At 37.1% G+C, this 27,994-nt stretch overlaps 1 protein-coding gene across 4 annotated transcripts in view; it reads right to left on the reverse strand.

The window, feature by feature from the left end:
* Positions 1-27,994, reverse strand: part of LOC127436880 (ankyrin repeat and sterile alpha motif domain-containing protein 1B) — a 223,182-nt gene that overhangs the window by 101,280 nt on the left and 93,908 nt on the right. For 3 of the 4 annotated variants that reach the window (XM_051691349.1, XM_051691348.1, XM_051691350.1), the window contains exons 5-10: positions 24,833-24,908; positions 24,355-24,456; positions 21,517-21,639; positions 19,937-20,118; positions 14,886-15,002; positions 3,180-3,330 (exon numbers count right to left, since the gene is read on the reverse strand). In XM_051691349.1, the coding sequence (XP_051547309.1) occupies positions 3,180-3,330; positions 14,886-15,002; positions 19,937-20,118; positions 21,517-21,639; positions 24,355-24,456; positions 24,833-24,908 (751 nt within the window). Of the gene's footprint in view, positions 1-3,179; positions 3,331-14,885; positions 15,003-19,936; positions 20,119-21,516; positions 21,640-24,354; positions 24,457-24,832; positions 24,909-27,789; positions 27,964-27,994 lie in introns of those variants that run through there. The other variant, XM_051691352.1, reaches the window with a different exon arrangement.

Genomic DNA, 27,994 nt, shown 5'->3' on the forward strand with positions numbered 1-27,994 from the left:
GGTGAATGAATAAATGAATGAATGGACAGATGGACAGACAGACGGATTTATGGATGAATGGACAGACAGATGGATGGACCGACAAACACATGGATGGATAAGTGGATGGGTAGATTATTTTAGATTATTAGTTTAGGGGGAAAAAAAGGTAAACTCTAAAATCCCTATCACACTCAAAGACCTTTGCTCACTAGCACTTCCTCACTATCTCCTCGGGAGGCCAGTTTCTTCCCTGTGCATAATTGTGTCCCTAAAGGTCCATGAAGGGAGAGGTCAGGGAAGTCATGGAAAACAAGCCAGACTTCTGTGCTAAAATATACATTTTGCTGGGTCATAGGTTTGTCATGGTGCGCCATACAGTGGGGGAATGGACCTTTCGGTTACTGCACTTGGAAACTTTATTTTCTAGATTTTATATATTTGTTGAACTTCATTTATAATAAAAAACTGCAAAGCCTGTCAACCACGCCCACTGAGTCTGTCTTCATGCAACCCACCAAACTAGTCAATGTGAAATGTACAGCTGCAGGGAGGATTTAACACTAATAAGGAATAAGGTCTAATTTTTGTACAAATGCTTAAAAGAAGAACAGATAAAAAGGACAGATTTGCTTTAGTATGACAAGTGACAACAACCAGATAAGGCTGGAGATAACTGAACTAATCTGAGGCCACATGGAGGAAAAAAACAAGTCTTACATTTAGCTCAACACATGATGTGACCATAATTGAACATACTGCAACTCATTTAAACAAACAAACAAAAAAAGGTAGAGAGGACAAATGGACAGAGAAGATAATGACGGTAAAGAGGTTTGCAGAGATAAATAAAGAGGAAGCGACAGAGAAAAGTAGCTGTAACAGTACAAATGCACCCCTTGACTATTTCCACCCAAATCCTGTTTGTTTGCTTTTTTTGACAAGCTGTCATTTAATAAATCCTCATCAAATCCCACAGCAGTCAGAAACAGAGTCTGACATTGCAACACAAAAACAGACTGACTCTACCTAATCTGAAAACAGTTAACTAGATGACACAGGCAAAATAGTTCAGCTAAACGGCAGTAACTAACAGACAGTTCTGAACTAACTAGTTTCCTGTTGCTGTTTGACACTGTGTACCGACTGCCAAAAAAGTTATCCTGCATGACAAAAGTTGGATCTTCCTTAATTATCTTTTTCATTTTAAATTTCTGTTGCTTTAGTCCACTGTTTGCATGTATGTAATGGTTACCAAACATTTTAAAATGTCTCTGTTGGCAAACGGTTTGCAAGGCATTATTTGAGGAACAAACATCTACTATCTACAGTAGATGTTTTAACAGATGCAGGATATGACCAAGAGAGAATTATGAGGACATATTTTTTGTTGTCTTATCTTTTAGTATGGTCTTCCTGTTAACAACAAAAAATAAATAAAATAAAATAATAATCTTATGACTTTCCTTTCTGTGATGGGCACAGACATAGAAGAACATTCCTTTTTTTTCCCCCTTCTATTTTACTTTAAGTCAGATTACTAAAAGAAGTCTTTTTTCCAAGACCATGAATTCAAATTCAGGTACTAGTAGAGCCATTCATATAACAGCAGTCTCTAACCCAGCACATTTATTAATCATATAAATGTGCTTCCATTGCCCTCATTTATTTGTTTTTTTATTGTCATATCTCTTCTAGGTTTGCACAATGGCAGTGATGTACAATTTTGATGCAAAACTAATTTCTAAGAGATTAGACAATAGAGTATGATTATAATGATTCTGATTATGATGTTTGACCACCTCTACTCTCTCTCTCTCTCTCTCTCAGCTATGAGTGAGTTCAGAATTGTTCTGCATTATCCTGCAGCGCAAACTGCAGTGTTGACAATTATCAGGCAGAGAATGGACACTGTAAGCTGTGATTTCATGTTTGTGGAGATACCGTGGTGCCAAAAATAGAACTGGTCAAAATCCAGTGGTTTGTCCCAAACAAACATGAAAACATCTGCACAATCTCAAATACAGACCTAAAGTACAGTAACACAGGAAATTGTTTCAGTAAAACACGCAGACACACAAACATGCTCACTGATTCTCTCTCTTACACTCACACATACACACTCGTCAAGTGAGTCCCTCTGGACTCTGTTGGTGCATTAACAGAGTCGTCAGAGAGATAAACAGTGACTGCATCAGGTGTGAATCACCAGCCTACAGGCAACACGGCTCACTGCGTCTCCATGACAACATACAGGTGACTCACCAACCTCTCTGGGTAATGCTTAAGCTGTTTCCACGACAACCCTAACCCTTACCGCAGGAATGCTGCCAAAGGAATGAACTGCGGCAAAATTTGAAGCATCCCAGAGCTAGACTCATCCATCTAAATGTTACAACAGAAAAGAAGGAGGGCGCCATGGGAACCTCACATGTTCTGTGTTAGGCAAATAACTGAAGAATACACAGGTGTTTTGTGGCGTTTTAATGAAGTACTGGAAGTAAATGTGAAGTGTGTCATTTCTGCTTCACGGAATTGCAAAAATAATGACTGGCTCTCGACAGGTTTTCAAAACACTTCAAACTCCCTTTCCATTATTTGGACACACAAGTACTGGTAGTAACACCCAAAATCAACCCATTGGTTGAGCCAGAAGTTGTCAAGCCACAAAAAAAAAAAAAAAAAAAGGAACAATGTTTTGAGAGCACGACAGATCCAGAGTGTTTGCACTCTTTACATTGGTCAAAAGGCTTACTAATAGTTGTCTCTGCTCATTAAATTGGGATAGAGAATAGTATTTTAACATTTAATCACTCAGTTCACCTTAAGCAGGGTGAGAAACATGATTTAAAGTCAAGGACGGTGCAACCGGTGTGGTTGCACCAGGCTCCGAGCTCCGAGGGGGGGACCAGTGGCAATTGCTATAGAAGAGTACGTCCCCCGGGAAGTGAACGCTATTGACACATCTGTGTGGTGGTGGCATAGTGGGCTAAAGCAAATAACTGTTAATCAGAAGGTTGCTGGTTCGATCCCCACATCCACCACCATTGTGTCCTTGAGCAAGGCACTTAACTCCGGGGGGATTGTCCCTGTAATAAGTGCACTGTAAGTCGCTTTGGATAAAAGCATCTGCTAAATGCATAAATGTAAATGTAAAATGATGGGAAGTTACTAGTGCTATTGGTTGTGCAGTTACTAACCATTTCGGGGACAGGCGTTGTGCAGGTGGATGTCCAGAGAGCAGGGTTTGCGTGTGACAGCTGTAGCCACTGACTCGTAAGGGTTGTCCTCATCCTCTGGTAAAAAGACATCCAGCGATGGAGACTGAGCAATTTCACCACATTGCTTGTCCTGCACACATTAAACAGAACATAAGTCTTTTGATTGGTTACTGGATAAATAGACAGATAATCACACCCCAGATTCACTCCACTGGTTGAGCCAATGTTGTTATGTCGGGCCGGTCGGGATGCTTAAACAAACAGAGCAAAGTTTTGATAGTGTTTAAACTTTTCAAGGGAATCAACCTACAAATGGCTAACTTATAGTTGTCTCTGCATGTTAAGTTGGGATATGACAATAAGTTTAACATTAGTTTAACATTTTGTTTGTGTGCCAAAAAATTTGGCATCCAATTGAGAGTTATGCTGCATGAAGACAAACCATTAAGTTGTATGCACAGAATGACAGGGATAAACATCCACCTGTGACAGCCTGTTCTATTATCTTCAATAAAACATTGCCATCATCCTCTGCCGCTTGTTTGTCTTCATGAAGACACCATGGCAAGCTGGTGTGAGGGCAACCATCCCTCAAAGTAAACATAGCACAGGCAGGGCGTTCCCCATTGTCATGGCACTTATTTCCCATGAACCCCATCGATTTCTTCTCAGACGACCATTACTTCACCTGTCAGGCCAAAATCCTGCATCACCCACAAAGCATTAGACACATCCATCATGCACTGTGCAGACGAGCAAGGTGATTTATTACTGGACTGAAAGAAATATATATTTGTCTCAATCTCTTTTTATATGTCTTTTCAATTAATTCCATTTAGAGACTCAAGATCAGCTCTTTATTAGTAGTAAAGTAAGCTTCCCCATACAGACATGGACACTGGTGGTTTAAAACAGGTTAAACAGTTAGAAAACATGGCGATGGTTGTTCATAAATATAGACCTAATTATCCTCTGCTTGTGCATCAAAGGATTGTGCAGGAAATAAGTTTACAGCCAAGCAGCCCAATTAAAGACAGAGCAATTTGGAATCTAGGGCTCTATTTTCGGGGGTACACAAAGCGCAGCGCTATGCACAATGACTGTGTGCATCGTCTTATCCAATTCTAAGTGCAATTTTCATGCCAACGCAAAGCGCAAGTGGGCATTGGGGGAAGTGTTAGTGCTATCTGTGTGTGTATGCGCACAAACTGGGGGTTTACTGTATGTAAATTAAGTGGCACAGATGGCAATTTGCTATTTTCCTGAGAAAAAGGTCATTGCGCTAAGACGTTTCAAAAGCAGGTCTGTTTTTTTTTTTTCATTATTATTATTATTATTTACTAGGTCCTCGTGGTGGCATAGTGGCTCACCTCAATCCGGGTGGCGGAGGACGAATCTTAGCTGCCTCCGCATCTGAGACCGTCAATCTGCGCATCTTATCACGTGGCTTGTTGAGCGCGTTACCGCGGAGACATAGCGTGTGGAGGCTTCACGCTTATTCTCCGCAGCATCCACGCACAACTCACCACATGCCCCACCGTGAGCGTACCAGATTATGGCGACCACGAGGAGGTTACCCCATGTGACTCTACCCTCCCTTGCAACCGGGCCAATTTGGTGGGTTAGGAGACCTGGCTGAAGTCACTCAGCCCTAGATTCGAGCTCGCGACTCCAGGGGTGGTAGTCAGCGTCTTTACTCGCTGAGCTACCCAGGCCCCCCCAGCAGGTCTGTTTTTAGTGCAAAGTACAAACTCAGTTCCTGCATTTGCAGTTTGGAGATTTCACCAGCAGGTGGAAATAAAGTTCATGTCCAAACATCAAATTACGTCCCTGATGGTCACCGTTGTATCCGTCTTATGAAACAAAAATTTGAGATTTGTGTTAAACTTTCTAGAGGTCATGGTTTATTTTGTTTATATTTACTATTGTATCTATGATCGATTTTGTATTGGTATTTTTCCACCTGTTGTAACAGAGTGATTTTTAAGTCACTGCAAAAGGTGCCGGTGAAAGAAGTTGGAGAGGATAAAATGTTTGGATTTGGTATATGATTTTTTTTTTTTTTTTTTACCATTTCATCATCTTGATTATATTTTCATTTTGTTTGAAGTGTAATTTGAATTTAGAAATATTTTTGGTTTAATTTTTTTGTGTTTCAATAAATCGACCGGTAGAAATGAAGTGCATGCTGATACAATCACTATTAATATTAGCCATGATTTAAGTGTCAGAAGATGAAAATTATTAATAATACTTACAATACATTCCCTATAATTAAACGGAGCTTACATCCAAGTCCTGACGAGAATATCATTTTCTAAGCATATAAAAGGAGTGTGTCCATATTTCCATTGTTCTTATTTATTGCATATAGTCCATTTACATTACCAACTTCTTATGAATGTGCTGTTTTTGTTCACTGGTGCTTGAGGGAACGGACTATATAATAGGACGCAGACGCTGCAATAACCAGAGAAGAACCAACTAATTAAATTGCACTTGACCAAGCCCATGCATGCGTTGCATGCGCGATTTTGCCAAATCCACTTGCGCCTAGACTTAGCGCATTTTTGCTCGAAAATATCAAATCTTCATGGCCATACCCACTGACTTTGAGCTTATGAGTTATGGCATAGCGCTAGTGCTCTTAAAATAGGGCCCCAAATTACATTTCTCTTTTTTCTTTTTTTTTTTTTTTTGCTGGCTTTGGCAACCACCAAAAGTTAGAAAATAAGAAGAAAGTAGTAGTTAATTGTATTCTTAAGAATGTTTTTTGAATCTGGCTTCTGGTTCCTAGATATGGCTACATCCCCAAATGTAGGTCTATGAGATTCTTTTCACCCATTTCATCATTTGACGGGAAAAAAATAGCACAGTTGGTTTGAAACATTATCTCTCTTTAACAAGCCGCTTGATTTGAGGTATAATTCGTGTCAGCAACACAAATACTGCAGGAGTTATATACCGAAATGTATTAATTTGGTTAGGGATTTGTTCTCCTCAGAGTCGTCGGGAATATGGTTGAGGAAATGCTTAGAGAGCAGGAAGGAAGGGGAAGCGGATGGGCTTTGAATCAGGGATTTCCTGTGTTGTACGCTAGCATGCAAATGCTTACACATGTACAACCATACGCATTTAGGAAACTACCCATTAGCCATAGAGAATGAGAAAAGACTACAGTAAAAATGTGTGTGACACTATTTTCAGTTACTGGAGTCAACTGTACTATTGGTGAAAATACATAGATACACAGAATGCAGTAGAACTAGATTTGCATTTCAAGTAGAATAATGCAGGGCAGCAAAACAAAAGTGTTCAAGTTTTAGGTAAAAGTGAGTAAGAAAAGTAAGAAAAAGTTATAAAACCTAATGTAGATACAATGAGAAAGGGAGAAAAAGAGAGACTCTTTATCTCAAGCTAGATGGATAAGTAGATGTAAGACAGAAAAGACAAATCACCATTCAGTATTCTAATAGATAGATGTAAGACCAACAGCAATACATTATGCAAATATTATGATAATGTCCAATCACAATCAGTGTTGGTAACATTTTCAATGCTGAACATTCTAACATTCAAGTCAAGTGAGAGATTTTCAAACTATAATCTTAATTAAATATTTTAACTTTTAGTTAATATTTCTTCTGAAACTTTTCATTTAAATTTAAAAAAAAAAATTTTTAAGTATAAAGTTATAAAATAAAAACAGAAGTGGACATCGCATCTAGTCTGAAATTACTACAAAATAAGTTTGAATGAAGTCTGTAACTTAAGTGAAAAAGAAAAAGGAAATTTCAACATGCCTTGCAAGCACAGTAGTAAAATAGTTAATTACCTTATCTCTTGCTGCTTCTGATGTCTTCACTGTAAGTGTGAAAATTCAACTCTCTGGCGTACATACAAAATGACCTTACTCTGCCCAACTGTCCAAGCACACTACAGCTCTTGTTCTCTCTCTCACACTCTATCTATCTAACAGCAGAGACAGGAACTGGATTTTTGTCTCTGAAATAGGAAGACTAAAAACAAACAGAAGTGGTACAGGTCAGTAATTAGCATGCTGTTGCAGAGCTGCAGTTTCTGGACTCGGATCCAAATAGGAAATCTGCCTGGATGGCCCTCAGTCACGTCTGCAATCTTCAGCTGCACATGTGACAAGAGCCTGACAAACTTTACTGCCGCTTAACTGTTTTCCTCCTCCCTTTCTTTTCTTTAACTGACTCTTTTTATTTTATCACCCTGGTTTCTTTCTTTCTTTCTTTTATATGTATATTGTGTGTTTGTGTGTTTATAAGTACATAAAGTTTATAAAAACTATAAATACTAATGTATATATATATATATATACACTACCGGTCAAAAGTTTTGAAACACTTGACTGAAATGTTTCTCATGATCTTAAAAATCTTTTGATCTGAAGGCGTATGCTTAAATGTTTGAAATTAGTTTTGTTGACAAAAATATAATTATGCCACCATATTAATTTATTTCATTATAAAACTTAAATTTAATAACAAAATTAAAAAAAAGGTTTTGAAATTGATGACTTGGACCAAATAATAAAGAAAAGCAGCCAATAAGTGCCCAACATAGATGGGAACTCCTTCAATACTGTTTAAAAAGCATCCCAGGGTGATACCTCAAGAAGTTGGTTGAGAAAATGTCAAGAGTACATGTCTGCAAATTCTAGGCAAAGGGTGACTACTTTGATGATGCTAAAATATAACACAGTTTTGATTTATTTTGGATTTTGTTTAGTCACAACATAATTCTCATATTTCCATTTATGTTACTCCATAGTTTTGATGACTTTACTATTATTCTAAAATGTGAAGAAAAAAAAATTATAATAAAGAATGAGTGTTTCAAAACTTTTGACCAGTAGTGTATATATATATATATATATATATATATATATATATATATCTGTGTGTGTGTGTGTGTTTGTTGTAGTAGTTAAAAAAGCGTAAAAATGTAAGTGTTGGTCAAACTCGAACTACAGACAGTTAATGCAGTATCTGATCTAAACAGCCCTTGTCATTTCCTGTGCTTTACTAATCTAAGTTCTGCATATTTTAGAGGAAGGACCCCAAAGAATAAAGGGCCCTCAGAGATCTTCTCAGAACAGATAGGATTTATATAAAAAGAGAGAGAGAAGTGGGCTTTGTCGTTTGGTCATGTGTTTGAGAGGAGGCCTTTGCATGCAAAATACCAATGGGAGAAGGAAGTCACAACGGTTCAATGACAGAGATGAGCCTGTGGCTTACACAACATTGCTGCAGTATAGTTCATTGCGAGGCTTCATTATAAACAGAGCAAACAATAAGTGGAGAACAGAGAAACTACAAACAAATAACATCAGTGATATGAAATTGTCAGTTTTAGACAGCCATTACCTCTGATGTATAACAGACCTGGTGCAAGAGATTATAGAAAGAGAGAGAGAGTTGCAGAGGAAAAACGAATAAAGGAAAAAGGAAGAAAAGTAGGAATTAGCAAATGAAAGTGACAACCCCACTGTAATTCCCTTCTCCCATTAAATGTCTTCACTTCACAGATTTAGCACCTGCTCCCAACATGACCTCTCTGTGTTGAATGTGAACCCTGAAATCTGTGATCCACTTTACTAGCGTAGGAGTTCAGGCAAAGCACGGAGTACGTTAAGAGCTGACTAACACATCTACAGGTCAAACCCAGATCACACACTCATTAAGAAAGCTAAAGGGACTATGTGGATTTTCGTTGTAATAAAAGCCTGCAGGCTTTTTGTAGAGCATGAATGCTTACAAGCTGTGTCCAAAATTAAATTGTGGCCGTTATTTGAAACAGTATTTCACATAATTTAATTAAAATCTATATATATTTTTTGTCCCTAGGTAATGATCTAGCTGTTTTTTTTCCCTTGCATATTTGTGCCACACAGCACAAGCCACTGTGCCGCTCTTAGTATCATGGTCTGTCTGTGAAATGCTACTTGTGACAAAAAAGCCAATGCCTATTGTTAATTTATTTCCTTATATTTTCATTTTTTCAAGCATGAATGTCTAGCCACAGTAATAACAATAAAAGTAAAAATGGCTAAACGTTAACGGTGAATTTTCCACGGAGGTAAAAGTTGTTTGACGACGTGCTATTATGTGTAAGCTTTTCTTTAGTGGACTGTTCGTATGGTTCTTTCATTTGGTTCACTTACTGTACATCAGCAATTGTCAGACTATGTTTCTTATATTGTCATTTATACAACAGCTAGTTCTGGTCCTCAAATTTGATTGGTTAAACTGCATTCCAGAAGAGCTGATGACCAGCACTGGGACATAGTTTTGTTTATTTATATTATCCCGCTTGTCTGTGTTTGCCTCTTTCCAAATAGTGGTGGGGATTTTGTTTAATCCCACCCTTTTGAATCCGTTCCCTTCAGTGACCATTTCTGATTCATTCAAAAACACTGATTTATTTAGGAACAAAACACCACTCGTTTGAAACCAGAGTGTGAGAGCAGTGCAGAGAGTTGTGTTTGATGCTTTGGCTTCTTTTGGAACTATTTTCATCAGTAGTAAAAAATCAATTTCAAACAGGCCAATTTCATGTTATTTCCTTGAATCACAGCCATTTTGATATTCAGAACAAAAGCACTCTTACTATTGTGATCCTGTATTGCTTAATTATATAATTATAAATATTCGCAAAATGACATTTTTTCCTGCATTTGGTGATTAACAAGTGTTAACTGTGGACTCTGCTTAGTACTTAGGACAACTAAAAGTAAGGGACAGAAAAACACACAACAGTGACAAAGAACAAGACAAGGCAGCAAAAACTAAAGGTAGTCAACCACACACACAAAGAGCAGCTAGTCAGTAAGAGCCAGTAGGGAGACTGGAGGCATTCTGAGATGTAGAAGACGTACTGTATGGTGTGACTGTCCTCCTGAGAACGTTCTTATGCTGTACTGACCTCACCTTATCACGCACAGCCTGCACAGTCTGCAAGCAGTTAGCATTCATTAGCTGCCCTAATTAGTTTTCAGCACCTAGGAAGAAGCATGGAAACTCGTTTGGTACATGAAGCCACTGTCAGGGATCTGAGGTTTAAATGAGTCACTGGTATACAAAGGAGATTATGCCACACTGTGGAAGAGCGGGCAGAGGAGGATGAAGATTAAATGAAGATGATGAAGAAATCATTTACCACAATCACTCAGAGGAACCCAGTGGTGTTGAATATCTAGAACCTAGGCTTTCCTTTATAATAAAGTTATTACGAGGAGTAATCCGAACATTCAATATCAATGATTTCCAAGATTGAGAGTCAAGGACAATGCCAATCCTCACTACAAACTATGGAAGTTATGAGTGGAGATCTTTCATGCAATTTTAATGTTGTACATAACTGGTTTTTAAGAGCACAACTGCACAAACGAAAGCATAAAATAACATTTTAGAGGGATAGTTCACCCAAAAATGAAAAATATATCATGTATTCATGCACATGACTTTCTTTCTTCCAGCCTCAGTCACCATTCACTTTTATTCTATGGAAAAAAGATGGAATGAAAGTGCCAAAGATCTTGCTTGTAGCTTGGTGGTAAAAAAAAAAAAAAAAAACAACCTAGTGTTGCTCCTTAATTGAGTCCATATTGTTATAAATCATTTATTAATAAGGTGTTTATGTTGAGCTGAATCCTGCTCTAGTAAGGCAGTATATTTATATGCAGTATGGCCTGTCTTTCGTGCTGTCTCTTGGATTTGGCTCTAAAGTGGCTCATAAAACAAGAACTGATGTTTAGGATTTTTATTCCAGGACTGTTTTCAGAATGGTCTATTAAACACAGACAACGGCGGCCATGCCCAGCTCCTAAATCACAATGGGCACACACCTCTAATACACACTCTAACACACACATATATAGCCATTCAGTTCAATTTTAACAGCCACATGACAATACACATGAAAAACTACACTTCCCAGACCTCTTGCACCACAATTAGTGGCTTTTGTAAGAGTACAAAGCCATACAACAGGACAAGACAAACCAAATTATTGGTGTATAAGCAATGAAATGCAGTAATTTAGGACTAATATATGCTATATGCAAACTGAAGTTAAGAAAAGAGAAAAACATTGCAAAGCAGATGCTAAAAATGGAAGCACTCACTCTGATCTAGAATCACAAGACGTTTTCAGCACAAAGATTAAAAGAATGCTAGCTGAATGCACCAATGGGAATAGATGGAAAAATAATGTGCAAACCAAAGAAACAAGCAAAAACAAACACAAATGCACAGGCACTGATTTCACATGCACAACTACACAGATCAGCCACAAAATTAAAACCACCTGCCTAATATTGTGTAGGTCCCCTTCGTGCTGCCAAAACAGCTCCAACCCGCATCTCAGAATAGCATTCTGAGATTATATTGTACAGAGTGGTTATCTGAGTTACCGTAGACTTTGCCAGTTCGAACCAGTCTGGCCATTATCTGTTGACCTCCCTCATCAACAAGGCATTACCTTCCACAGAACTGCCGCTCACTGGCTGTTTTTTGTTTTTGGCACCATTCGGTGTAAATTCTAGAGATTGTTGTGAGTGAAAATCCCAGGAGATCAGCAGTTTCAGAAATACTCAAAACAGCCCATCTGGCACCAACAATCATGCTACGGTCCAAATCACCGAGATCAATTTTTTCCCCATTCTGATAGTTGATGTGAACATTAACTGAAGTTCCTGTCCTGTATCTACTTGATTTTATGCACTGCACTGCTACCACACGATTGGCTGATTAGATAATCACATGGATGATTGTTGGTGCCAGACGGGCTGGTTTGAATATTTCTGTAACTGCTGATCTCCTGGGATTTTCACACACAACAGTCTCTAGAATTTACTCAGAATGGTGCCAAAAACAAAAAACATCCAGTGAGCGGAAGTTCTGTGGACGGAAATGCCTTGTTGATGAGAGAGGTCAACAGAGAATGGCCAGACTGGTTCGAACTGACAAAGTCTACGGTAACTCATAACCGCTCTGTACAAATGTGGTGAGAAGAATATAATCTCAGAAAGCTATTCTGAGATGCGGGTTGGCGCTGTTTTGGCGGCATGTGGGGGACCTACACAATATTAGGCAGGTGGTTTTAATGTTGTGGCTGATCGGTGTATATACTATAATGTATGGCCAAAAGTCTATGGTCACCAACACAATGCAATGGTAACTGAGGCTGTCAGTCCCTTAAATTCTCCTATATATCTATTTTCGATGTCATGTCGGAATTACTGTAATTACAAGCTGGCAACTCGGAGGTTCTACTCAGAGCTATTCATGTCTTCAAGACTTCAGAAGTTATTCGTTTCTAGGACAGTATTCATAATGCCAAAATAGCTTTGCCGTTTATCACAACAAAATATTTCTTAATACATTAATTAATTCTTAAAACTCTGTATGTTGTTGCATATGTATAACAACAAATAAAACGCTTTTACTGTTTAACGATTGAAGCTGCTGCCATATTGGTTCTTTTTACAAGACACGACTGTCAAATCGGAGCTTTTAAAGAGAGATTACATCATGTAATTACGAGTTTTACACTTTTACAAGTCAGAATCTCGTTATCACATTAAGTCCATGTTGACACTAATGTGTTTTTGATTGAAAACGCTAATTTTGCTACATTTGCACTTCTCAAACACACTGGATCACCGTTTCCTCCAAAGAAAATTAAGACTTTCAAAAACTCTCTCTTTGGAAAAGGATGATGTAAGAAAACTGAAAATGGAGATTTCACATGGATTAGTGTGGATGTAGACTGATACGTTTTCATTTGAAAACATATTAATTTAGCTACATTTACGCTTCTCATCAACATTGGAACTGTGTTTATCTTCATCGAAAACGAAGACTTTCGATACCGATCTCCAGCACCACATACTTTGAAAACATTGACATTAAGAAACAAAGAAAATAAAACATACTGTATTAGTGTGGACTTGGTCTAATATTTATTTTCACTGGAATAGCCAAACCTGCAAATTAGAAGAGGGTGTCCACATATGTTTGGTCATGTAGAGTATCAATGTTACAGAAAAAGATAAATAGTGAGAACAAGAATGAATAAAAAAAAAAAGAGAAAATGAAGAGATTTACAAAAAATTTAAAAAAAGAGAGGAATGGTGAAGATCAACTTGAATAAAAAAAAGCAGAGTCTTTGGGAGCAGATGCCCGGTCTCACTCTCTCTCTCTCTGGATGTTTTCACTGGATGTTATTGCACAGTGCTGTGATGCACCTGTTTTGATGGAGACTCAGATCTGTCAATTGGGAGGTGGGTGGATATCCCACGCCTTGCACTTTATGAATTCTGTGTCTCCTAGCAACTACGAGAACCCCTTGGAATGTGTGTGCATCTCTCTCCATGCGGAGGAGAGCCAGTGACAGAGTTCAGGGTTTGTTTGTGGGTGCAGAAGTATCACTTTCGGCTCAAGGAACCCCAACTCTTCCTGCAGCTGAATTCTTCCCTCCCCCAACCTATTGGCACCTTCACTTGAACATCCCTGTTTCCATGGTAGCGGGAGGTCTCCTCGCATGGTGTAGGTGGGCGGATCAGCGTGTGACATGATTACACTTCCAGTGGGATTAGACTTCCCGTCTAAGGGAAGGGGATCCCTCTTCCTCATTCTGGCATAATGAAAGACGCCTATAGCATGTGGCCACAGTCAAAGATTTGTGTGTTTATGGGCATGATAACATGAACAAATTCCTTTGGATAAAAATTTTTATTTATACAGTGGCTCCAAAAAAGATTTAGACACCAAAGCTTCACTTAAAATTGTTGCATGAATGTCTTAGCAATATATAATGTCAAAACAAGTGGCATATATTTTAGAGAAATCGATCTCAAACACCATGTTCAAGCAAAAAAACGTAAAAAAATAAATAAAATACGTTTGTTAGGTTTCAAAACAAAATTTGACTGTCATTTTGTTAGACTTTGCAAAACATGCCCATAGTAAATGTAAAGAACAACATAAATTGTTCAGAAAAGTTGGAAAAAAGGTCTAGCATATTTTTTTTTTGTAGATGTCATTAGCTTATACAGTATATTCTGTATATAAACCAATAATATTCAGACATTTGTAAGTGTGACATTGTTTAGTATGTTTTTTAAGTGATTTGAATTATGGGGACACTAGAATTGTCCTCATAAACCACAATTATAGCATAATATCCTTGTAATTACCAGTTTGTAACCTAAAAAAGAATTCCTCGTAAACCACCCAAACACGCATACACACACACAATAACACTCAAACCCACAGTATATACTTAAAGAATGGCAGACTTTCTTCCTTAAAAATGCTTAATCCATTCATTTCTTCATCCATGCTTTCATCCACAATCAGAATTTAAGATAAAAAGATGATCTTTTAGATGCCCAGAAAGACTTTGAAGGTCTTTGTGGTTAGTTGGCTAAAGTTACCATAGCAACATTCTATGACTTCCAAAGACATATCTGATTTAACTGGCATTTGATTGTGAGATTGAGAATGAACATGCATATTAAAGTAAAACATACAGCAATAAATACTGACTGAGTCATCCTTGGATAATAAGCATATAAAAGAGAGGCAAACAAGAGGAAGAGGAGGAAGAGGAGGATATGAACAAAAATGCAAAGGAAATGTGTTTGTGTACCTGAGAGAATCCCAAGTTTCTGCAGCCGTTGCAGGGAGTGAGCGCCTCCCACAGGCCTGATGGACCGCAGCTCTTTTCCTCCTCTTCCAGCGCCGTGTGCAATGGGGGAATGGGCCGCTACAACCGAGTGGAGATATGCAGTTACAGACAGTCAGCAGGAGTACACACAGGCTGAGATACATTCTGATCTCAACCTATGCTAACACAACACAAGATTAAGATACGTGTGCTGCTCTCTCTTGAAAAGCCAAGGTCCAAAATTAATTTCAGATTTAAACTTTTTTCTATTTTTTTCATGAATTTCACATTAAAACTGCAGGGTTCATACAGATTTTTAAGAGTGAAATTCAGGCACTTTTCAAGCATTTTCAATGTACCTTGATCATCTTTTTCAAGCACCTCGAAGCTTTAAATATTATCCAATTCTAAATGTTACTTGAAAAAAGCATCCCCTGTAATTTTAAACATTGCCCAATCTATAGAAATGAAAGTTTCAAGAATTCCTTTAAACCCATAAGACTGGAATCCATAATATGACAACAACCAAAATCCTGTATTAACACAGATACAGTCAGCAGCACCGGTTATAGGGCATGATTTACTGTGGTGAAAAAGCCACAGTAAAGGCGTGAAGCCTCCACACGCCTTTATGTCTCCGTGGCAACGTGCTCAATAAGCCATGTGATAAGATGCACGGGTTGATGGTCTCAGACGCGGAGGCAACTGGGATTCATCCACTACAAATAAAAGCAAAAATTCCACAACTGATATTTTGTCTCCATCCATTTGAATAAAAGCTAAAAGAAGACTGCTTTGAAAAATACAAGCTATTAAGTGACAAGATATGAGACGCATGTGAATCTCACCTGTAAACATGCACATCTGCAGCAGAAATACCTTTAGTGTGATGGGATTGTTTTCCCCCACACCAGTATAAGACGTGACTGCAATTATCAGACTGATTTTAAGAATATTATGTTACTATGAATATTATGAGTGATTTCAGCTTTTCTAACAGCTAAAATATGTAAGGGATAATTGTACAGCCAGAATAGGGCACACGTTCAACAAGACCTTATAACATGTAGCACTGATTATCAGCAAAACAAGGTTTCTGTAAGTTTAAAATAATCAAGTCATGTTTTCCATTTAATGAGTTCATGGAATAATAATATATTTATCACAAATATAAATTTGTGTTAATAATTTTAAAATTGGTAAATGTAGGCCTACCAACACATCAATGCATAGCTGATGAATAAACAACATTTACCTACAAATGATAGGGATGAAGGGACATCCATGATAACTTTTAAGAGATTTCATAAGCAAACTGTAATATTATATTACTGTAATATAATATTAAATGATTATTGAATATGTTAATTTGATTGTAGTACAACCATAATATTTCTGTTGTAATTTCATTACATTGACACAGCATTGGTCCTATTATACTGGTGGCCAAAAGTTTGGAATAATGTACAGATTTTGCTCTTATGGAAAGAAATTGGTACTTTTATTCACCAAAGTGGCATTCAGCTGATCACAATGTATAGTCAGGACATTAATAATGTGAAAAATTACTATTACAGTTTGAAAAATAATGTTCAGTAATAATGTTCTTAAACTACTTCAAGGAGTTCTCATCAAAACATCATCCACGTGCAGCAATGACAGCTTTGCAGATCTTTGGCATTCTAGTTGTCAGTTTGTCCAGATACTCAGGTGACATTTCACCCCACACTTCCTGTAGCACTTGCCATAGATGTGGCTGTCTTGTTGGGCACTTCTCACACACCTTACAGTCTAGCTGATCCCACAAAAGCTCAATGGGGTTAAGATCCATAACACTCTTTTCCAATTATCTGTTGTCCAATGTCTGTGTTTCTTTGCCCACTCTAACATTTTCTTTTTGTTTTTCTGTTTCAAAAGTGGCTTTTTCTTTGCAATTCTTCCCATAAGGCCTGCACCCCCGAGTCTTCTCTTTACTGTTGTACATGAAACTGATGTTGAGCGGGTAGAATTCGATGAAGCTGTCAGCTGAGGACATGTGAGGCGTCTATTTCTCAAACTAGAGACTCTGATGTACTTATCCTCTTGTTTAGTTCCACATCTCTTCCTGTCCTTGTTAGAGTCAGTTGTGCTTTGTCTTTGAAGACTGTAGTGTACTCCTTTGTATGAAATCTTCATTTTTTGGCAATTTCAAGCATTGTATATTCTTCATTCCTCATGTTCAATAATTCAACAATTATTGACTGACGAGTTTCTAGAGAAAGCTGTTTTTTTGTTTGTTGTTTTTTTTTTGTTTTGTTTTTTGCCATTTTTGACCTAATATTGACCTTAAGACATGTCTGTCTATTGCATACTATGGCAACTCAAAAACAAACACAAAGACAATGTTAAGCTTCATTTAATGGACCAAATATCTTTCAACTGTGTTTGATATAATGGCAAGTGATTTTATAGTACCAAATTAGCAATTTAGCATGATTATTCAAGGATAAGGTGTTGGAGTGATGGCTGCTGGAAATGGGGCCTGTCTAGATTTGATCAAAATGACTTTTTTCAAATAGTGATGGTGCTGTTTTTTACATCAGTAATGTCCTGACTATACTTTGTGATCAGTTGAATCCACTTTGGTGAATTAAAGTACCAATTTCCTTCCGAAACAGCAAAATCTGTACATTATTCCAAACTTTTCACCAGTGTAAATCCTCAAGCTTTTTTTTTTTAAGGCATTTGTATTTCTTGCATAGTTTTTTAAGCATGTTCCTCATTTACAATGTGGTGAAATGCCACCTCCTTCTATTCTGTGCCCCAGTGTCACATTATTACAAGAAAGCTTTGAATTACGTGGAAATAAAGTGATTTCATAGTACTTTGTGTTCTCTATGCACATATTAAGAAAAACACACCGTGTACTAATAGCAAACCAACTCAAGAGTCAGAACACTCCGAGACGGATGGAGTTTGTGTGGGCTGTTCGCTGTTTGCACAATGTTAATCCAGACTAAAAGTACATTTATTTAATGAAATTGCAGCCTTTTGGGGGGTTTAATAAATCGTACTAGTTCATATCGTGATTTTGATGTAATTTTTTATTAACTCAGCCTTACATTTAACATACTTAATTTATCACATACATTGGCGTTCTGCGCTACTTTTAAGTATTCATGTGATACCACATATTGATTGTCAATTATTCCAAAGTAAATTAAATTTTTAACAAAATCCATGGCTCAGCATATACCTTCAGAGTGTCTTAGTGATGATAGGTGTAAACATCCATTAACGTCTTTTTTCTCTTTTTTTTTTTTTTTTGCACACTTATAAACATATTATTTCCTTGTTTTTGAACACTCCTCCGCATAGAGATATTTTATCTCGATGTCCAGCCAGCAGTCATTGAAATGGCACACTGGTATTTTGATGGAAGCAGGAGATGCAGGTATAATTTCTTTGGGGCCAATCTACCACAGTTAAGACTAGTAATTCCATGTGTGCGCATCATCAAAGCAAGATGCAGGTACTCCCACGCTGACGAAACACCACAAACATAACAACTGTATAATATCTATTTCAAATTTGAAATTATTTTAGATCTTTTATAACTGTCAACAACCTAAGGAAAAATCAAGCATTTTCAAGGAACATATTCAAAATTCAATTATATTTCTAACCTTAAAAACCTAACTGTGAAAATAAAGCATTTTCACAACTTTCAAGACTCTATCCAAACCCTGAAACTGAATTGGAAAATCTTTATCTGGCCTTCATCATTTATTTTTGGTACTTTTCAAATGCTTTTTTATGTACAGATTCTATTGTTTTAGCTTTGTCCAAGACTCAGACTTTCAATGATAAATTATGAAAATCCATTATAAAAATACTAATTATTACAAGTTTAAAACTATGACAGTCTAAACAAAGAGTGAAATAAACATCAAAATTACGACTACAGTTGTGGCATCATTTCCACCTCATCAAACAATTTTGCAACTAATGAACTTATGTACTTATGTACAAGAACTGGTGTACTTGTCAACCAGCTTGACAAAAGTTTTAGTGAAGAGCATGCTTGAGATGTTTGAAGAAATCAAAGAAAAATCCAGCTAAATATCACTTGTGAGCAAAATATTTTTATTGGGTGTCATTTACAATCAAGCTGTAATTTTGACAAATTATACAAAAAATATGAAAATATTATATGTATATAATTTGAGAATTTACTAATCTTGCCATTGGCAGGTGTGTTCCTCCTCAGAACCCTTTTATAAAAGTTGCAAATAACTCCAACCCCTTCGGATAAGACTTGACTGTGAGTTTTTGACATGTGACTGGAATTGATCCCATTGGCCCGAAAGAGTGTTGTTGTGATTGTGTATCTGGGCTCTGCAGACTTGTGAATGATTGACCTGGCATAAACACGTTTGATAGTATTGATCAAACAAACACAGAACGCAGTGAAACAGACCGTGATTCAGTGATCACAGTGACAGTTAACCTACCACACACCTTCAGCAAATGACCGAAAATATCTCAACATTCCATTCCGCTATTCCAAAGAATCTCTCAATAATGCATCTAAAGCGCACTTTATCTGTCCCTTACATAAGATGAAATCCACTCCATCAGCTAGCATGTTTAAACCGCAATGTGATGAAGTCAAAAGCAAGATTCTCTTTGTGTTAAATAACGTCAGTGATTAAATCTGGCAAACAGAAATGGGACTGGTTTAGAGCTATAAATATGTTATGAGATTACATAAACTGAGAGGGATACCCAGCACAGCAAACTCTGTTTGAGCCTGTCCTCTATTGGTCAGAGGGAGATACTGCATCAACAGTGAACACCTCATTATTCTAAGCTTATTATGTCCTCCTAGCATTGATAGATTGGTGTTATTGATTTCTTTTCAATGAAAATGCAAATTCTTTAGTGTGTTAAGAAAACACAAATCCCACTTTAAATCTAGAACAAGCATGCAAAACCGTTCTCAGATCTGCCAAAAAAGACATATTCTTTCATATTTTTGTTCTCACACACACCTTGTTTATTCGAGTGAGAGTGCCATTCCGCTCCTCATCGGACAGTCGCCCACTGCCAAAGCTTTCCATGGACTGAGAGTGAGAAGAGATGGTCTGACACAGCTCCTCAAAGGAGCAATCCTTATCACGACAGATCTTTATTTCATTCAGCAACTTGGACAATTCCCCTGTTACTGCATCGTCTACAAAGGGAAAGAGAGAGAGGATGAATGAGGAATTTGAATTCATGAATAAGGAGTTCATGGTAAAATGTAGAGGAGTTGAGTGTGTGTGAATGTGTATCATTATTATTATTTTATGTATTTTTTTGCTTATTTTTAATATTTAAGTATTTCAATTTCATAAAAAAATGCAATCAAATTTGAATGTGTGATATTTAACTTAAATTAATAAAATGTAAAATATTGAGGTTTATTTTTTTACTTTTATTAAAGATTGCTCAATTCAATTTGATTTAATTTTGTATATTTTTTTTGAGTTCTGACAAACTAATTTTCATGACTATTTCAGATGATTGTGATAAATAGATAAGGATTTTTGGAAATCATTCAAATTCAGACCAATTTGCCAATAAAAGCCAATAAAAGAACATTATAGAGCAGACTAGAATACTATTTATATTCATAATACATTTCATGACTTTTAAGATTTAATTAATTTCCATGACTTTTCCAGGCCTGGACAACACAATTATAAAATTCTTGGATCTTTTCAAGTCCCCCAATTCTAGGTTTAAATCAAAAGCACATCAATGTTTTCTGCAACAGCTTACTCTATATAAATGTTTATTTACATAGCTTTCATCTTAAGACCCATTCCCTCTGTAACACCTCTTATTCATTCATTTTCTCCCTTCTCTGATTATCAATATTTATAAGCTGAGACAAATGCTTGTTTTCTGGCATTCAGCTCCATGGTGTGATGATCTGTCCTTTTTTGGCTAGTAAACTCAGAGTTTTACCTTTGATCAATATGAAAATGCTGCCACAGCTGGAATGAAGTCCAGCAGTAATTCATTCCACAAAGGGATTAAGTGAGACTATGCTGCACTGCAACAGTCAACCAGTAGATGCGCTGCTGACTACATTTTGAACTGTTATAATGAACATACACTAATCATGTAAAACATCTACTCTGTTATGTCACTATTTGTGTTCCTCTTGTGCAAATAATAAGCAGAATCATATTAGTCTTCAATTAAGAACTTATGAAAGATTTAGGTGTGCAAATATTGAATTAAACAGAATAATTATTTGCCTGAGAAAAACAACACAACAGACACTGCGCTGTAATACAATAACGTCACAACAGGGTGGCGCACTATGCAGAAAAATGCAGCATTATGAACTGAAGGTGATGAACACATACCTAGAAGTGTCTGTTAACAATTGTAAACAAAACATTTTATTTAAAAGGCTCTGATGTAGATATTTAGCAAATTTGTTGTTAATTATCTATTTTATTTTATTTCTTCCATCTACTCCATTCTTATAATTGTTTGACATTTTTAGTTCTATTTGTAAAGAACAGTTTGCATTAAAAAAGTCACATTAAGTCTGATTGAGCACACAAATGCATACTTTTATGCCGTAAGGACGGTGAGGGCACAGGTGAAGGTATTGATGTGCGTGGTGTTGGTACTGGACGCTGTCGTGATAGCTCTTCTTGTAAATTCCCTTTGTCACAATCAGACATCATATAATCTAGAGAGAGAGAGAGAGAGAGAGAGAGAGAGAGAGAGAGAGCTATTAATTTACAGTATGTACACAAACAAACACCCATTTGCGATGTAACAGAGCGAGGTCATAACAGTAGAGGGGTTCTGGAAAAAAATACGCTGAAATGACCAAGAATGAATAAAAAAAGAGAGAAAATCACAAAACCATATGCAAATACTTGATGTATTCTTATGCATGTTTGACTTCATTCAAAGCAGTCATGTTCATGAAGCACAGTTTATGTCTTGATTTTGTGTGTTAAATCTAGGTTGCTTGATTAGATACAGGACCTGAATGGAAGCAGGCAAATGTCTTGTGGAACCAGGAAATGAAATACTGATGTCATGCCAATGTCTTCTTTCTCAGACCTTCAATGACTTCAATATTCTTCATTATCTCAACATCTTAGGACATATTTTGCTTTATTTACATTCCTTTTCATCTTTTGACTCTTTTTTTTGTTGTTGTTATTGTTGTTTCTCCTTCCCCTTTCTTTCAGTTATCCTTTCTTCGCTCTCCTTTAAAAGCATGCACTTTTGCTGAAAAATGAAATGCTTGTGGCAGCAGTAATTGTAGCCCCAAACAACAATACGCAGCACAAGCCACATGAGCACAGTGGAAACAACAATAGCTTCAGAGTCCTGTCAAGGACTGTAGATTACAAAAAACCACAGCAACCGTGAGATTGACATTCTTTCACGCTGGGGATACTGGAATTCTGGTTCTGAGGACCACAGAGGCCGGGAGGAGAACTTTAATGTTGCCTCTGTCCAGTAGGATAAAGGGGTATTCAGAAAGAGACTGGACTGATTTAGACTTTAGATGTGTCAAAGGGAGACATGTATCAAAGGCATTTGACTGCTTAAATGCATTTTCACTTCCCTCAGAAATGTATAACTTTGGGTATAAAGTGGATGGAAACAACATGAGAGCTAAAAAGAATTTAATTTCAGAACCAGTTAACCACATCATATTCTTTTATGAGGGTGTGTTTTTTTTTTTCAAAAACAAGGATGCAACGTTGGATTCAAACACCCAAACGGCCTATGCAATGCATGACAAACTTCAGTTCTGTATGAAAAACTCTCCTGGGAAGAATAGAATTAGGCTGGCCAGTTCATAAAGAAAGGAGACAAACAGACTTTAGAATCATCTAAGATGTCACAATAATAGAAATTTCCCAATTAATTTATAACACGTGTATTTAGCATGTAATAAAACTTACTACACATTTTTTTTTTTTTTTATAAAATTAGGTCAACTTACAATAGCCAAGGTTTTTGAACAGTCATAGTTTTGCTTTTCATGACCATTTCCATCCTCTCTCTGACACTTAGAATTAAACAGGACGTTTTTTGCTATTGTGCCTTTATGATTATGTATATGCCCTCTTCACATGTAAAATAAAGTAACACAGCTTAGCAGTTGCAGATTTGCTGTCAGGCCAAAGTTTACATTTCTCCATCCTTCAATAAAATCCTCTTTGCAAAGTCAAGACAATGTATATATATATATATAGGAAATATACATTTTAGACTCCAAAAGATTAGAATAGAAGAACAGGGAGCCCTGCAACAGATGTCATGGCCCCCACAAAGCCCTCCACTGAACATTGTGTCTGTCTGAGATTACATGAAGAGACAGAAGCAATTGAGACAGCCTAAATAGAAATTCTCCAAGAAGCTTGGAACATCCTGTCTGCCAACAACCAAGAAAAACTGTATCCAGGTGTACCTAGGAGAACTGGGGCTGTTTTAAAGGCAAAGGTGGCCACACCAAATATTGATTTTGCAATATTGTGTTTCCTGGACTTTGTATGACGTTAATTGATAAATGAAAACTATTTATGGCATTATTTTTGAAGAAATCATCACTATGCAACATTTTTCACAAGTGCCTAAAACTTTTGCACAGAGAGAGAGAGAGAGAGCATGTGACGTAATACAAGTCATGTATTCATTTAATAGATTAAGTGATTTTATTTTTCAAAATGATTAAGAGTCTTTGTAGTCCACCCAAAATTAACTGCAGGGATGTAGGCAGTGATCAGTGAAAGTCTGCATTACATTGTGATAGATTCAATACAACCTGCGCTGTAATGTGCCAATCTTTCTGAATGTGGGGATCCTTTGGAAAGATATGCAGATTGGCAGTTGATATGCACAGCTATGATATGGAATTGCTAACTTTCAATAATGGTCTTTTGGACTGGGAGTAAGTTTTGAGTTCTGCAAGTTAAAGTATGTTTTCAAAGTACATTGAAAGTTTTGCCTTTTGAAATAAAAAGTTAAAGTAGAGTTTAAAGTAGAGATAAAGTAGTGTTTGTTTTCTCATTATAAAACCCTTTCAAGTCTAAAAACCTCATAAACAAACCTCATTTGTTCTATTAATATGGGCACGTTTTCTTCTTTTGGTCACACTCCCACTCATGCACTCAAAATAAGTGAAAACACAGTATTATTGGTATTCACAGTGAGGTTTTTGGCTTGACTGTGTCAGGGAGCAACAATTTCTCACACACAATTTCTCACACACAATAAACCGCCATTGTTCTCAATCTAACACAAACTTCCTGAAATGAACTTAATCAATCTGCAAGCATCCGCCTTCTGAATTTCTACCAAGTACACACATCAGCCTGTGCACGTGTGCAAGGGTGTAAGAGTGTGTTTTCATGAGCTTTACTTGGCAACACTTTACCTTGTATGAGAGAAGCAATTTGTTGTGATTTCTGAGATGGGTGCTCTCTCAATATCTCTAGAGCAGTTCTTCCCTGGCAATCTCTGATGTTGGCATCAATCCCTGAGAGAAAGAGAGAGACATCCATTTACATTTATTGCTTTTATCCAACTATATCGAAAGAGAGATTGAGAAAATAAGCTTTTGGGACGTGCTACTGCCCATACAAACGTTTTGCTAATGACCATACAACAGTTTTTCCCAGAATATAAACTTTCCACAACAATAAAACTACAACAGTGGAGACACCACACCCTTTCCAAAAGGAAGTTCCCAAACCCCCACTTCCTGTTTCACAGCTGGCATTGACAGGGAAGCTGTAAGTTCACAGGTCACACAGGGAGTTTAAACAGACCATGGCCCTACAAGACATAAATAACCCTCTCCTACACACACCCACATACACGTGAAGCACACAAAACACATCTGAGAGACATACCTGAGTCGAGCAGTAGCTGAACTACATCCATCTTTCTGAAAAGTGCAGCCTCATGGAGAGCACTCCCTTTCTCTGTCTGAGAGAAAGAAATACATCCTTTAAGTTAATATTTTAAGCACAAATGCCTCACATAAAGAAAGGAATGGCAGATATACTCTATGACACTTTAACTGTTGCTTCTGAAGTGAGATTAAGTTGTGAAGTACTTAACTACACCCAATTTAGCTCTGGAAACATTTATTCAGGGTTCTACAATTAATAGCAATGGCACTGTGAATTTATGAGGCTGACTGACAGAGAGCTGGGCAGGGAAGAGATCGGGTAAATGAGAGAGTGCTTCTTGCACAGTTGAGTGTGGATATTTTAATAGACCACCACAAGACCGCACTTGATACCCAATTGAATCGGCCCCCATTGGCCTACACTAGTTCAGAGGCATCCATACACCTCCAATGGCTACTCTGCTCTCAGAATCTCCCCCTATATGGATCTGTATGATGATGCTATACACATTAATCAAGAACTGGAGAGACTAATTACAGTGTTACTTACAAGCCTGCACATCATATTCCTGCATATCCCCCTCATATACAACAAGGATCCTCCAGACAGGGTATTTTTTAATTGTCTTTTACAAGGGGTTGTGACCCTATGGATCTGCGGAGCTACTGCAGAGGGATCCACCAATTACTGATTGATCTCAAACAAATTTAGCTTTATACCCCCAAATACAAACAGACAGGCCTTTAGCCCCATTGTACCCAAACTTTCTTTTCAAGTTGGCTTATAAGGAGCAGTGCCATTGAAAAGACTGTTTGTTCATAGCTAAAAGCAGAATAATTATATGATTTGTTTAAACACAAATAACAAACATGCTCTACATTGTAAGATTTAGTGTTTTTTCTTCATGAAAAACATATTACGTGTTTACATTGACTCTACTATAAATTATTGATGTTTATTTTCTATTGACCCCTATTATTCCTAATAAGATCATTGAGCAAACAACTCATTGAACTTCTTATTAAAAAATTGTTAGCTGAATTCAGGGCCTATTTACACGTAGTAACTTCATGCATTTTACAGATTGGATTGCTATCCGATTGAAAAAGCTCATTCCATTTACACTTGACCACATCAATGTGTCTCCGCTAAATGGATATAAATCCGATTTTCAATTCTCGCTTTATGCAAATAAAACAGAGTTCACATCTGGGCAGTGAATTTAAAAGATGTGCTTTATTATTTGATTCCAAGTGACTTTTCCCAGTGTGCGTGTGTCTGTGTATGGGCACGCTGTGTGTTTTTCCCCTCTGGGCTTGTCGTAGGTAATACGCGTCAGCTACGCTCATGTCAGTGTTTAGTTTCAGTTTCTTCAGCGAGCTGCATCAAATAAATGAGGATAAAACTCTCTCCTACAATGTGCATTAACTTATTTCTTTGTTATTATTTACTGCATGACCGAGCCCTATGCACATTTTTGGTGACAGCTGTTATGTTTTGCATTTTTCCTATGCTGACACAGCTCTGTTAGGGTGGAGCAAAGTTTACATATGTGGCTTGGACAGCCAGATGCATTTACACTTGACCGAGTTTCATCTGGAATGCATCTCAAACCACCTCCTGAAGTGGTTTGAGAGATCGGATTGCAATCTGTCTCGAATGCATTTCGGAGGGCATTTACACCAGATTTTTTCATGATCGGATAGCTATCCGATCAGTGAAAACGCATGAAGTGGCCAACTGTAAACAGGCCCTTATTGTCACCTCTAATACTAAATCGACTGTACTTTCATTGCAGGGAGAAAATGAATAGGCAGAGAAAAAATTATAAGGACTGTTCAAATCTGATTAAAGCTTGCAGGATTAAGAAATTATATACTTCATTGACTGGATATGATGTTTAAGGTCTAAATCTAAAAATGAATAAAAATTGAGGTGTTTATTTAGTCAAATGTGAAAGCATAGTGGGCTCATTAAGAACACATGTCAACTTAAATGGTACACATGTTCCATAAAGGCCAACTCCAGACTTTTCACGTTTGCAATGAAATTAAGTATATACATATACATAAAATGAGTGTTTAGATGAGAGATTAACCTTTGATTTAATACTCACTTTATTGGAAGGCATTTTCAAGGTTAACATTTATATAAGAAAACATGTAAAAATTTGGGTGGGCTTAATTGGGTAACTTCCCCTAACTGTTTCATTTTCCCTCCACTGGGAAAATGTATTAAGTAAAATTAAAATGTAAAGTGCAAGTATATGACTCAGTACATCAGTAATGATTGTTTTAATTGCTTTACAATGCATGCAACATAAAGTATGTAAATACATGTATATGCTACTCTACAAGTTAGTTTAGGCCAGACTTAAAATGCAACACTTAAGTTTGTACACTAAAATACTTAACAGGGGGTCCCTGCTCCATCTCTCCTTTTCCATTTGGCCCTTGGCCTAAAAATGGTTGAAGACCTCTAGTCTATGCACAAATGCGTCAGATGGGTGTCTTTACCAAATATGTTATTTCTCCCTGTGTTTTGTGGCATTGTGGCATGAGCATTGCATTTAAGGTCCCTTATGCACTAGAGACTGTATTTTTGATGTAGCATACCCTCGAGCGGCATGTGCTCTAAAGCTGCAAGTTCAAGTTAAAAACAGTTTAACTTAAAATGTCTTAAAATGTCTCAAGCCTTCTGTTCCATTCAGTTGCAGTCAGTCTTGCTGTTTATGAACACAAGGGTGCATCCTGTGAACGCTCCCTAAGCCAGCTTACCATTCTCGTAGAAAATGAAACTAAAACAGCTACGTATACTTAAATAGAACCAAGATCATGAGTGTATTCAGTGCTGTTACCAGAGAATAGGAAAATTCAAACATACTGCATTCCGCCTTCAACTTTTATCACAGTATACATGCAAAACATGAGCTTGCAGCCTCTGCGATTACTTACTTGGAGAAAACACTCTCTCTCAGAACAAACATTAACCCAGATGAGAGATCCATCCTTGAAGGTAAATCCCAGTCCAGATCACTGCCTAGTCCAGAACCAGCTAAAAAGCCTGTGTTTCAAAGTTCTAAATGAGTTCAGGCCTGAGTTCTGAATGAACGTGGCAATCACTTTGGAGTGCACTGTTGCATTTTACCTAGAGTTGTGA

The sequence above is a fragment of the Myxocyprinus asiaticus genome, chromosome 47 (genome assembly GCF_019703515.2).
Source record: "Myxocyprinus asiaticus isolate MX2 ecotype Aquarium Trade chromosome 47, UBuf_Myxa_2, whole genome shotgun sequence".
Taxonomy (NCBI): domain Eukaryota; kingdom Metazoa; phylum Chordata; class Actinopteri; order Cypriniformes; family Catostomidae; genus Myxocyprinus; species Myxocyprinus asiaticus.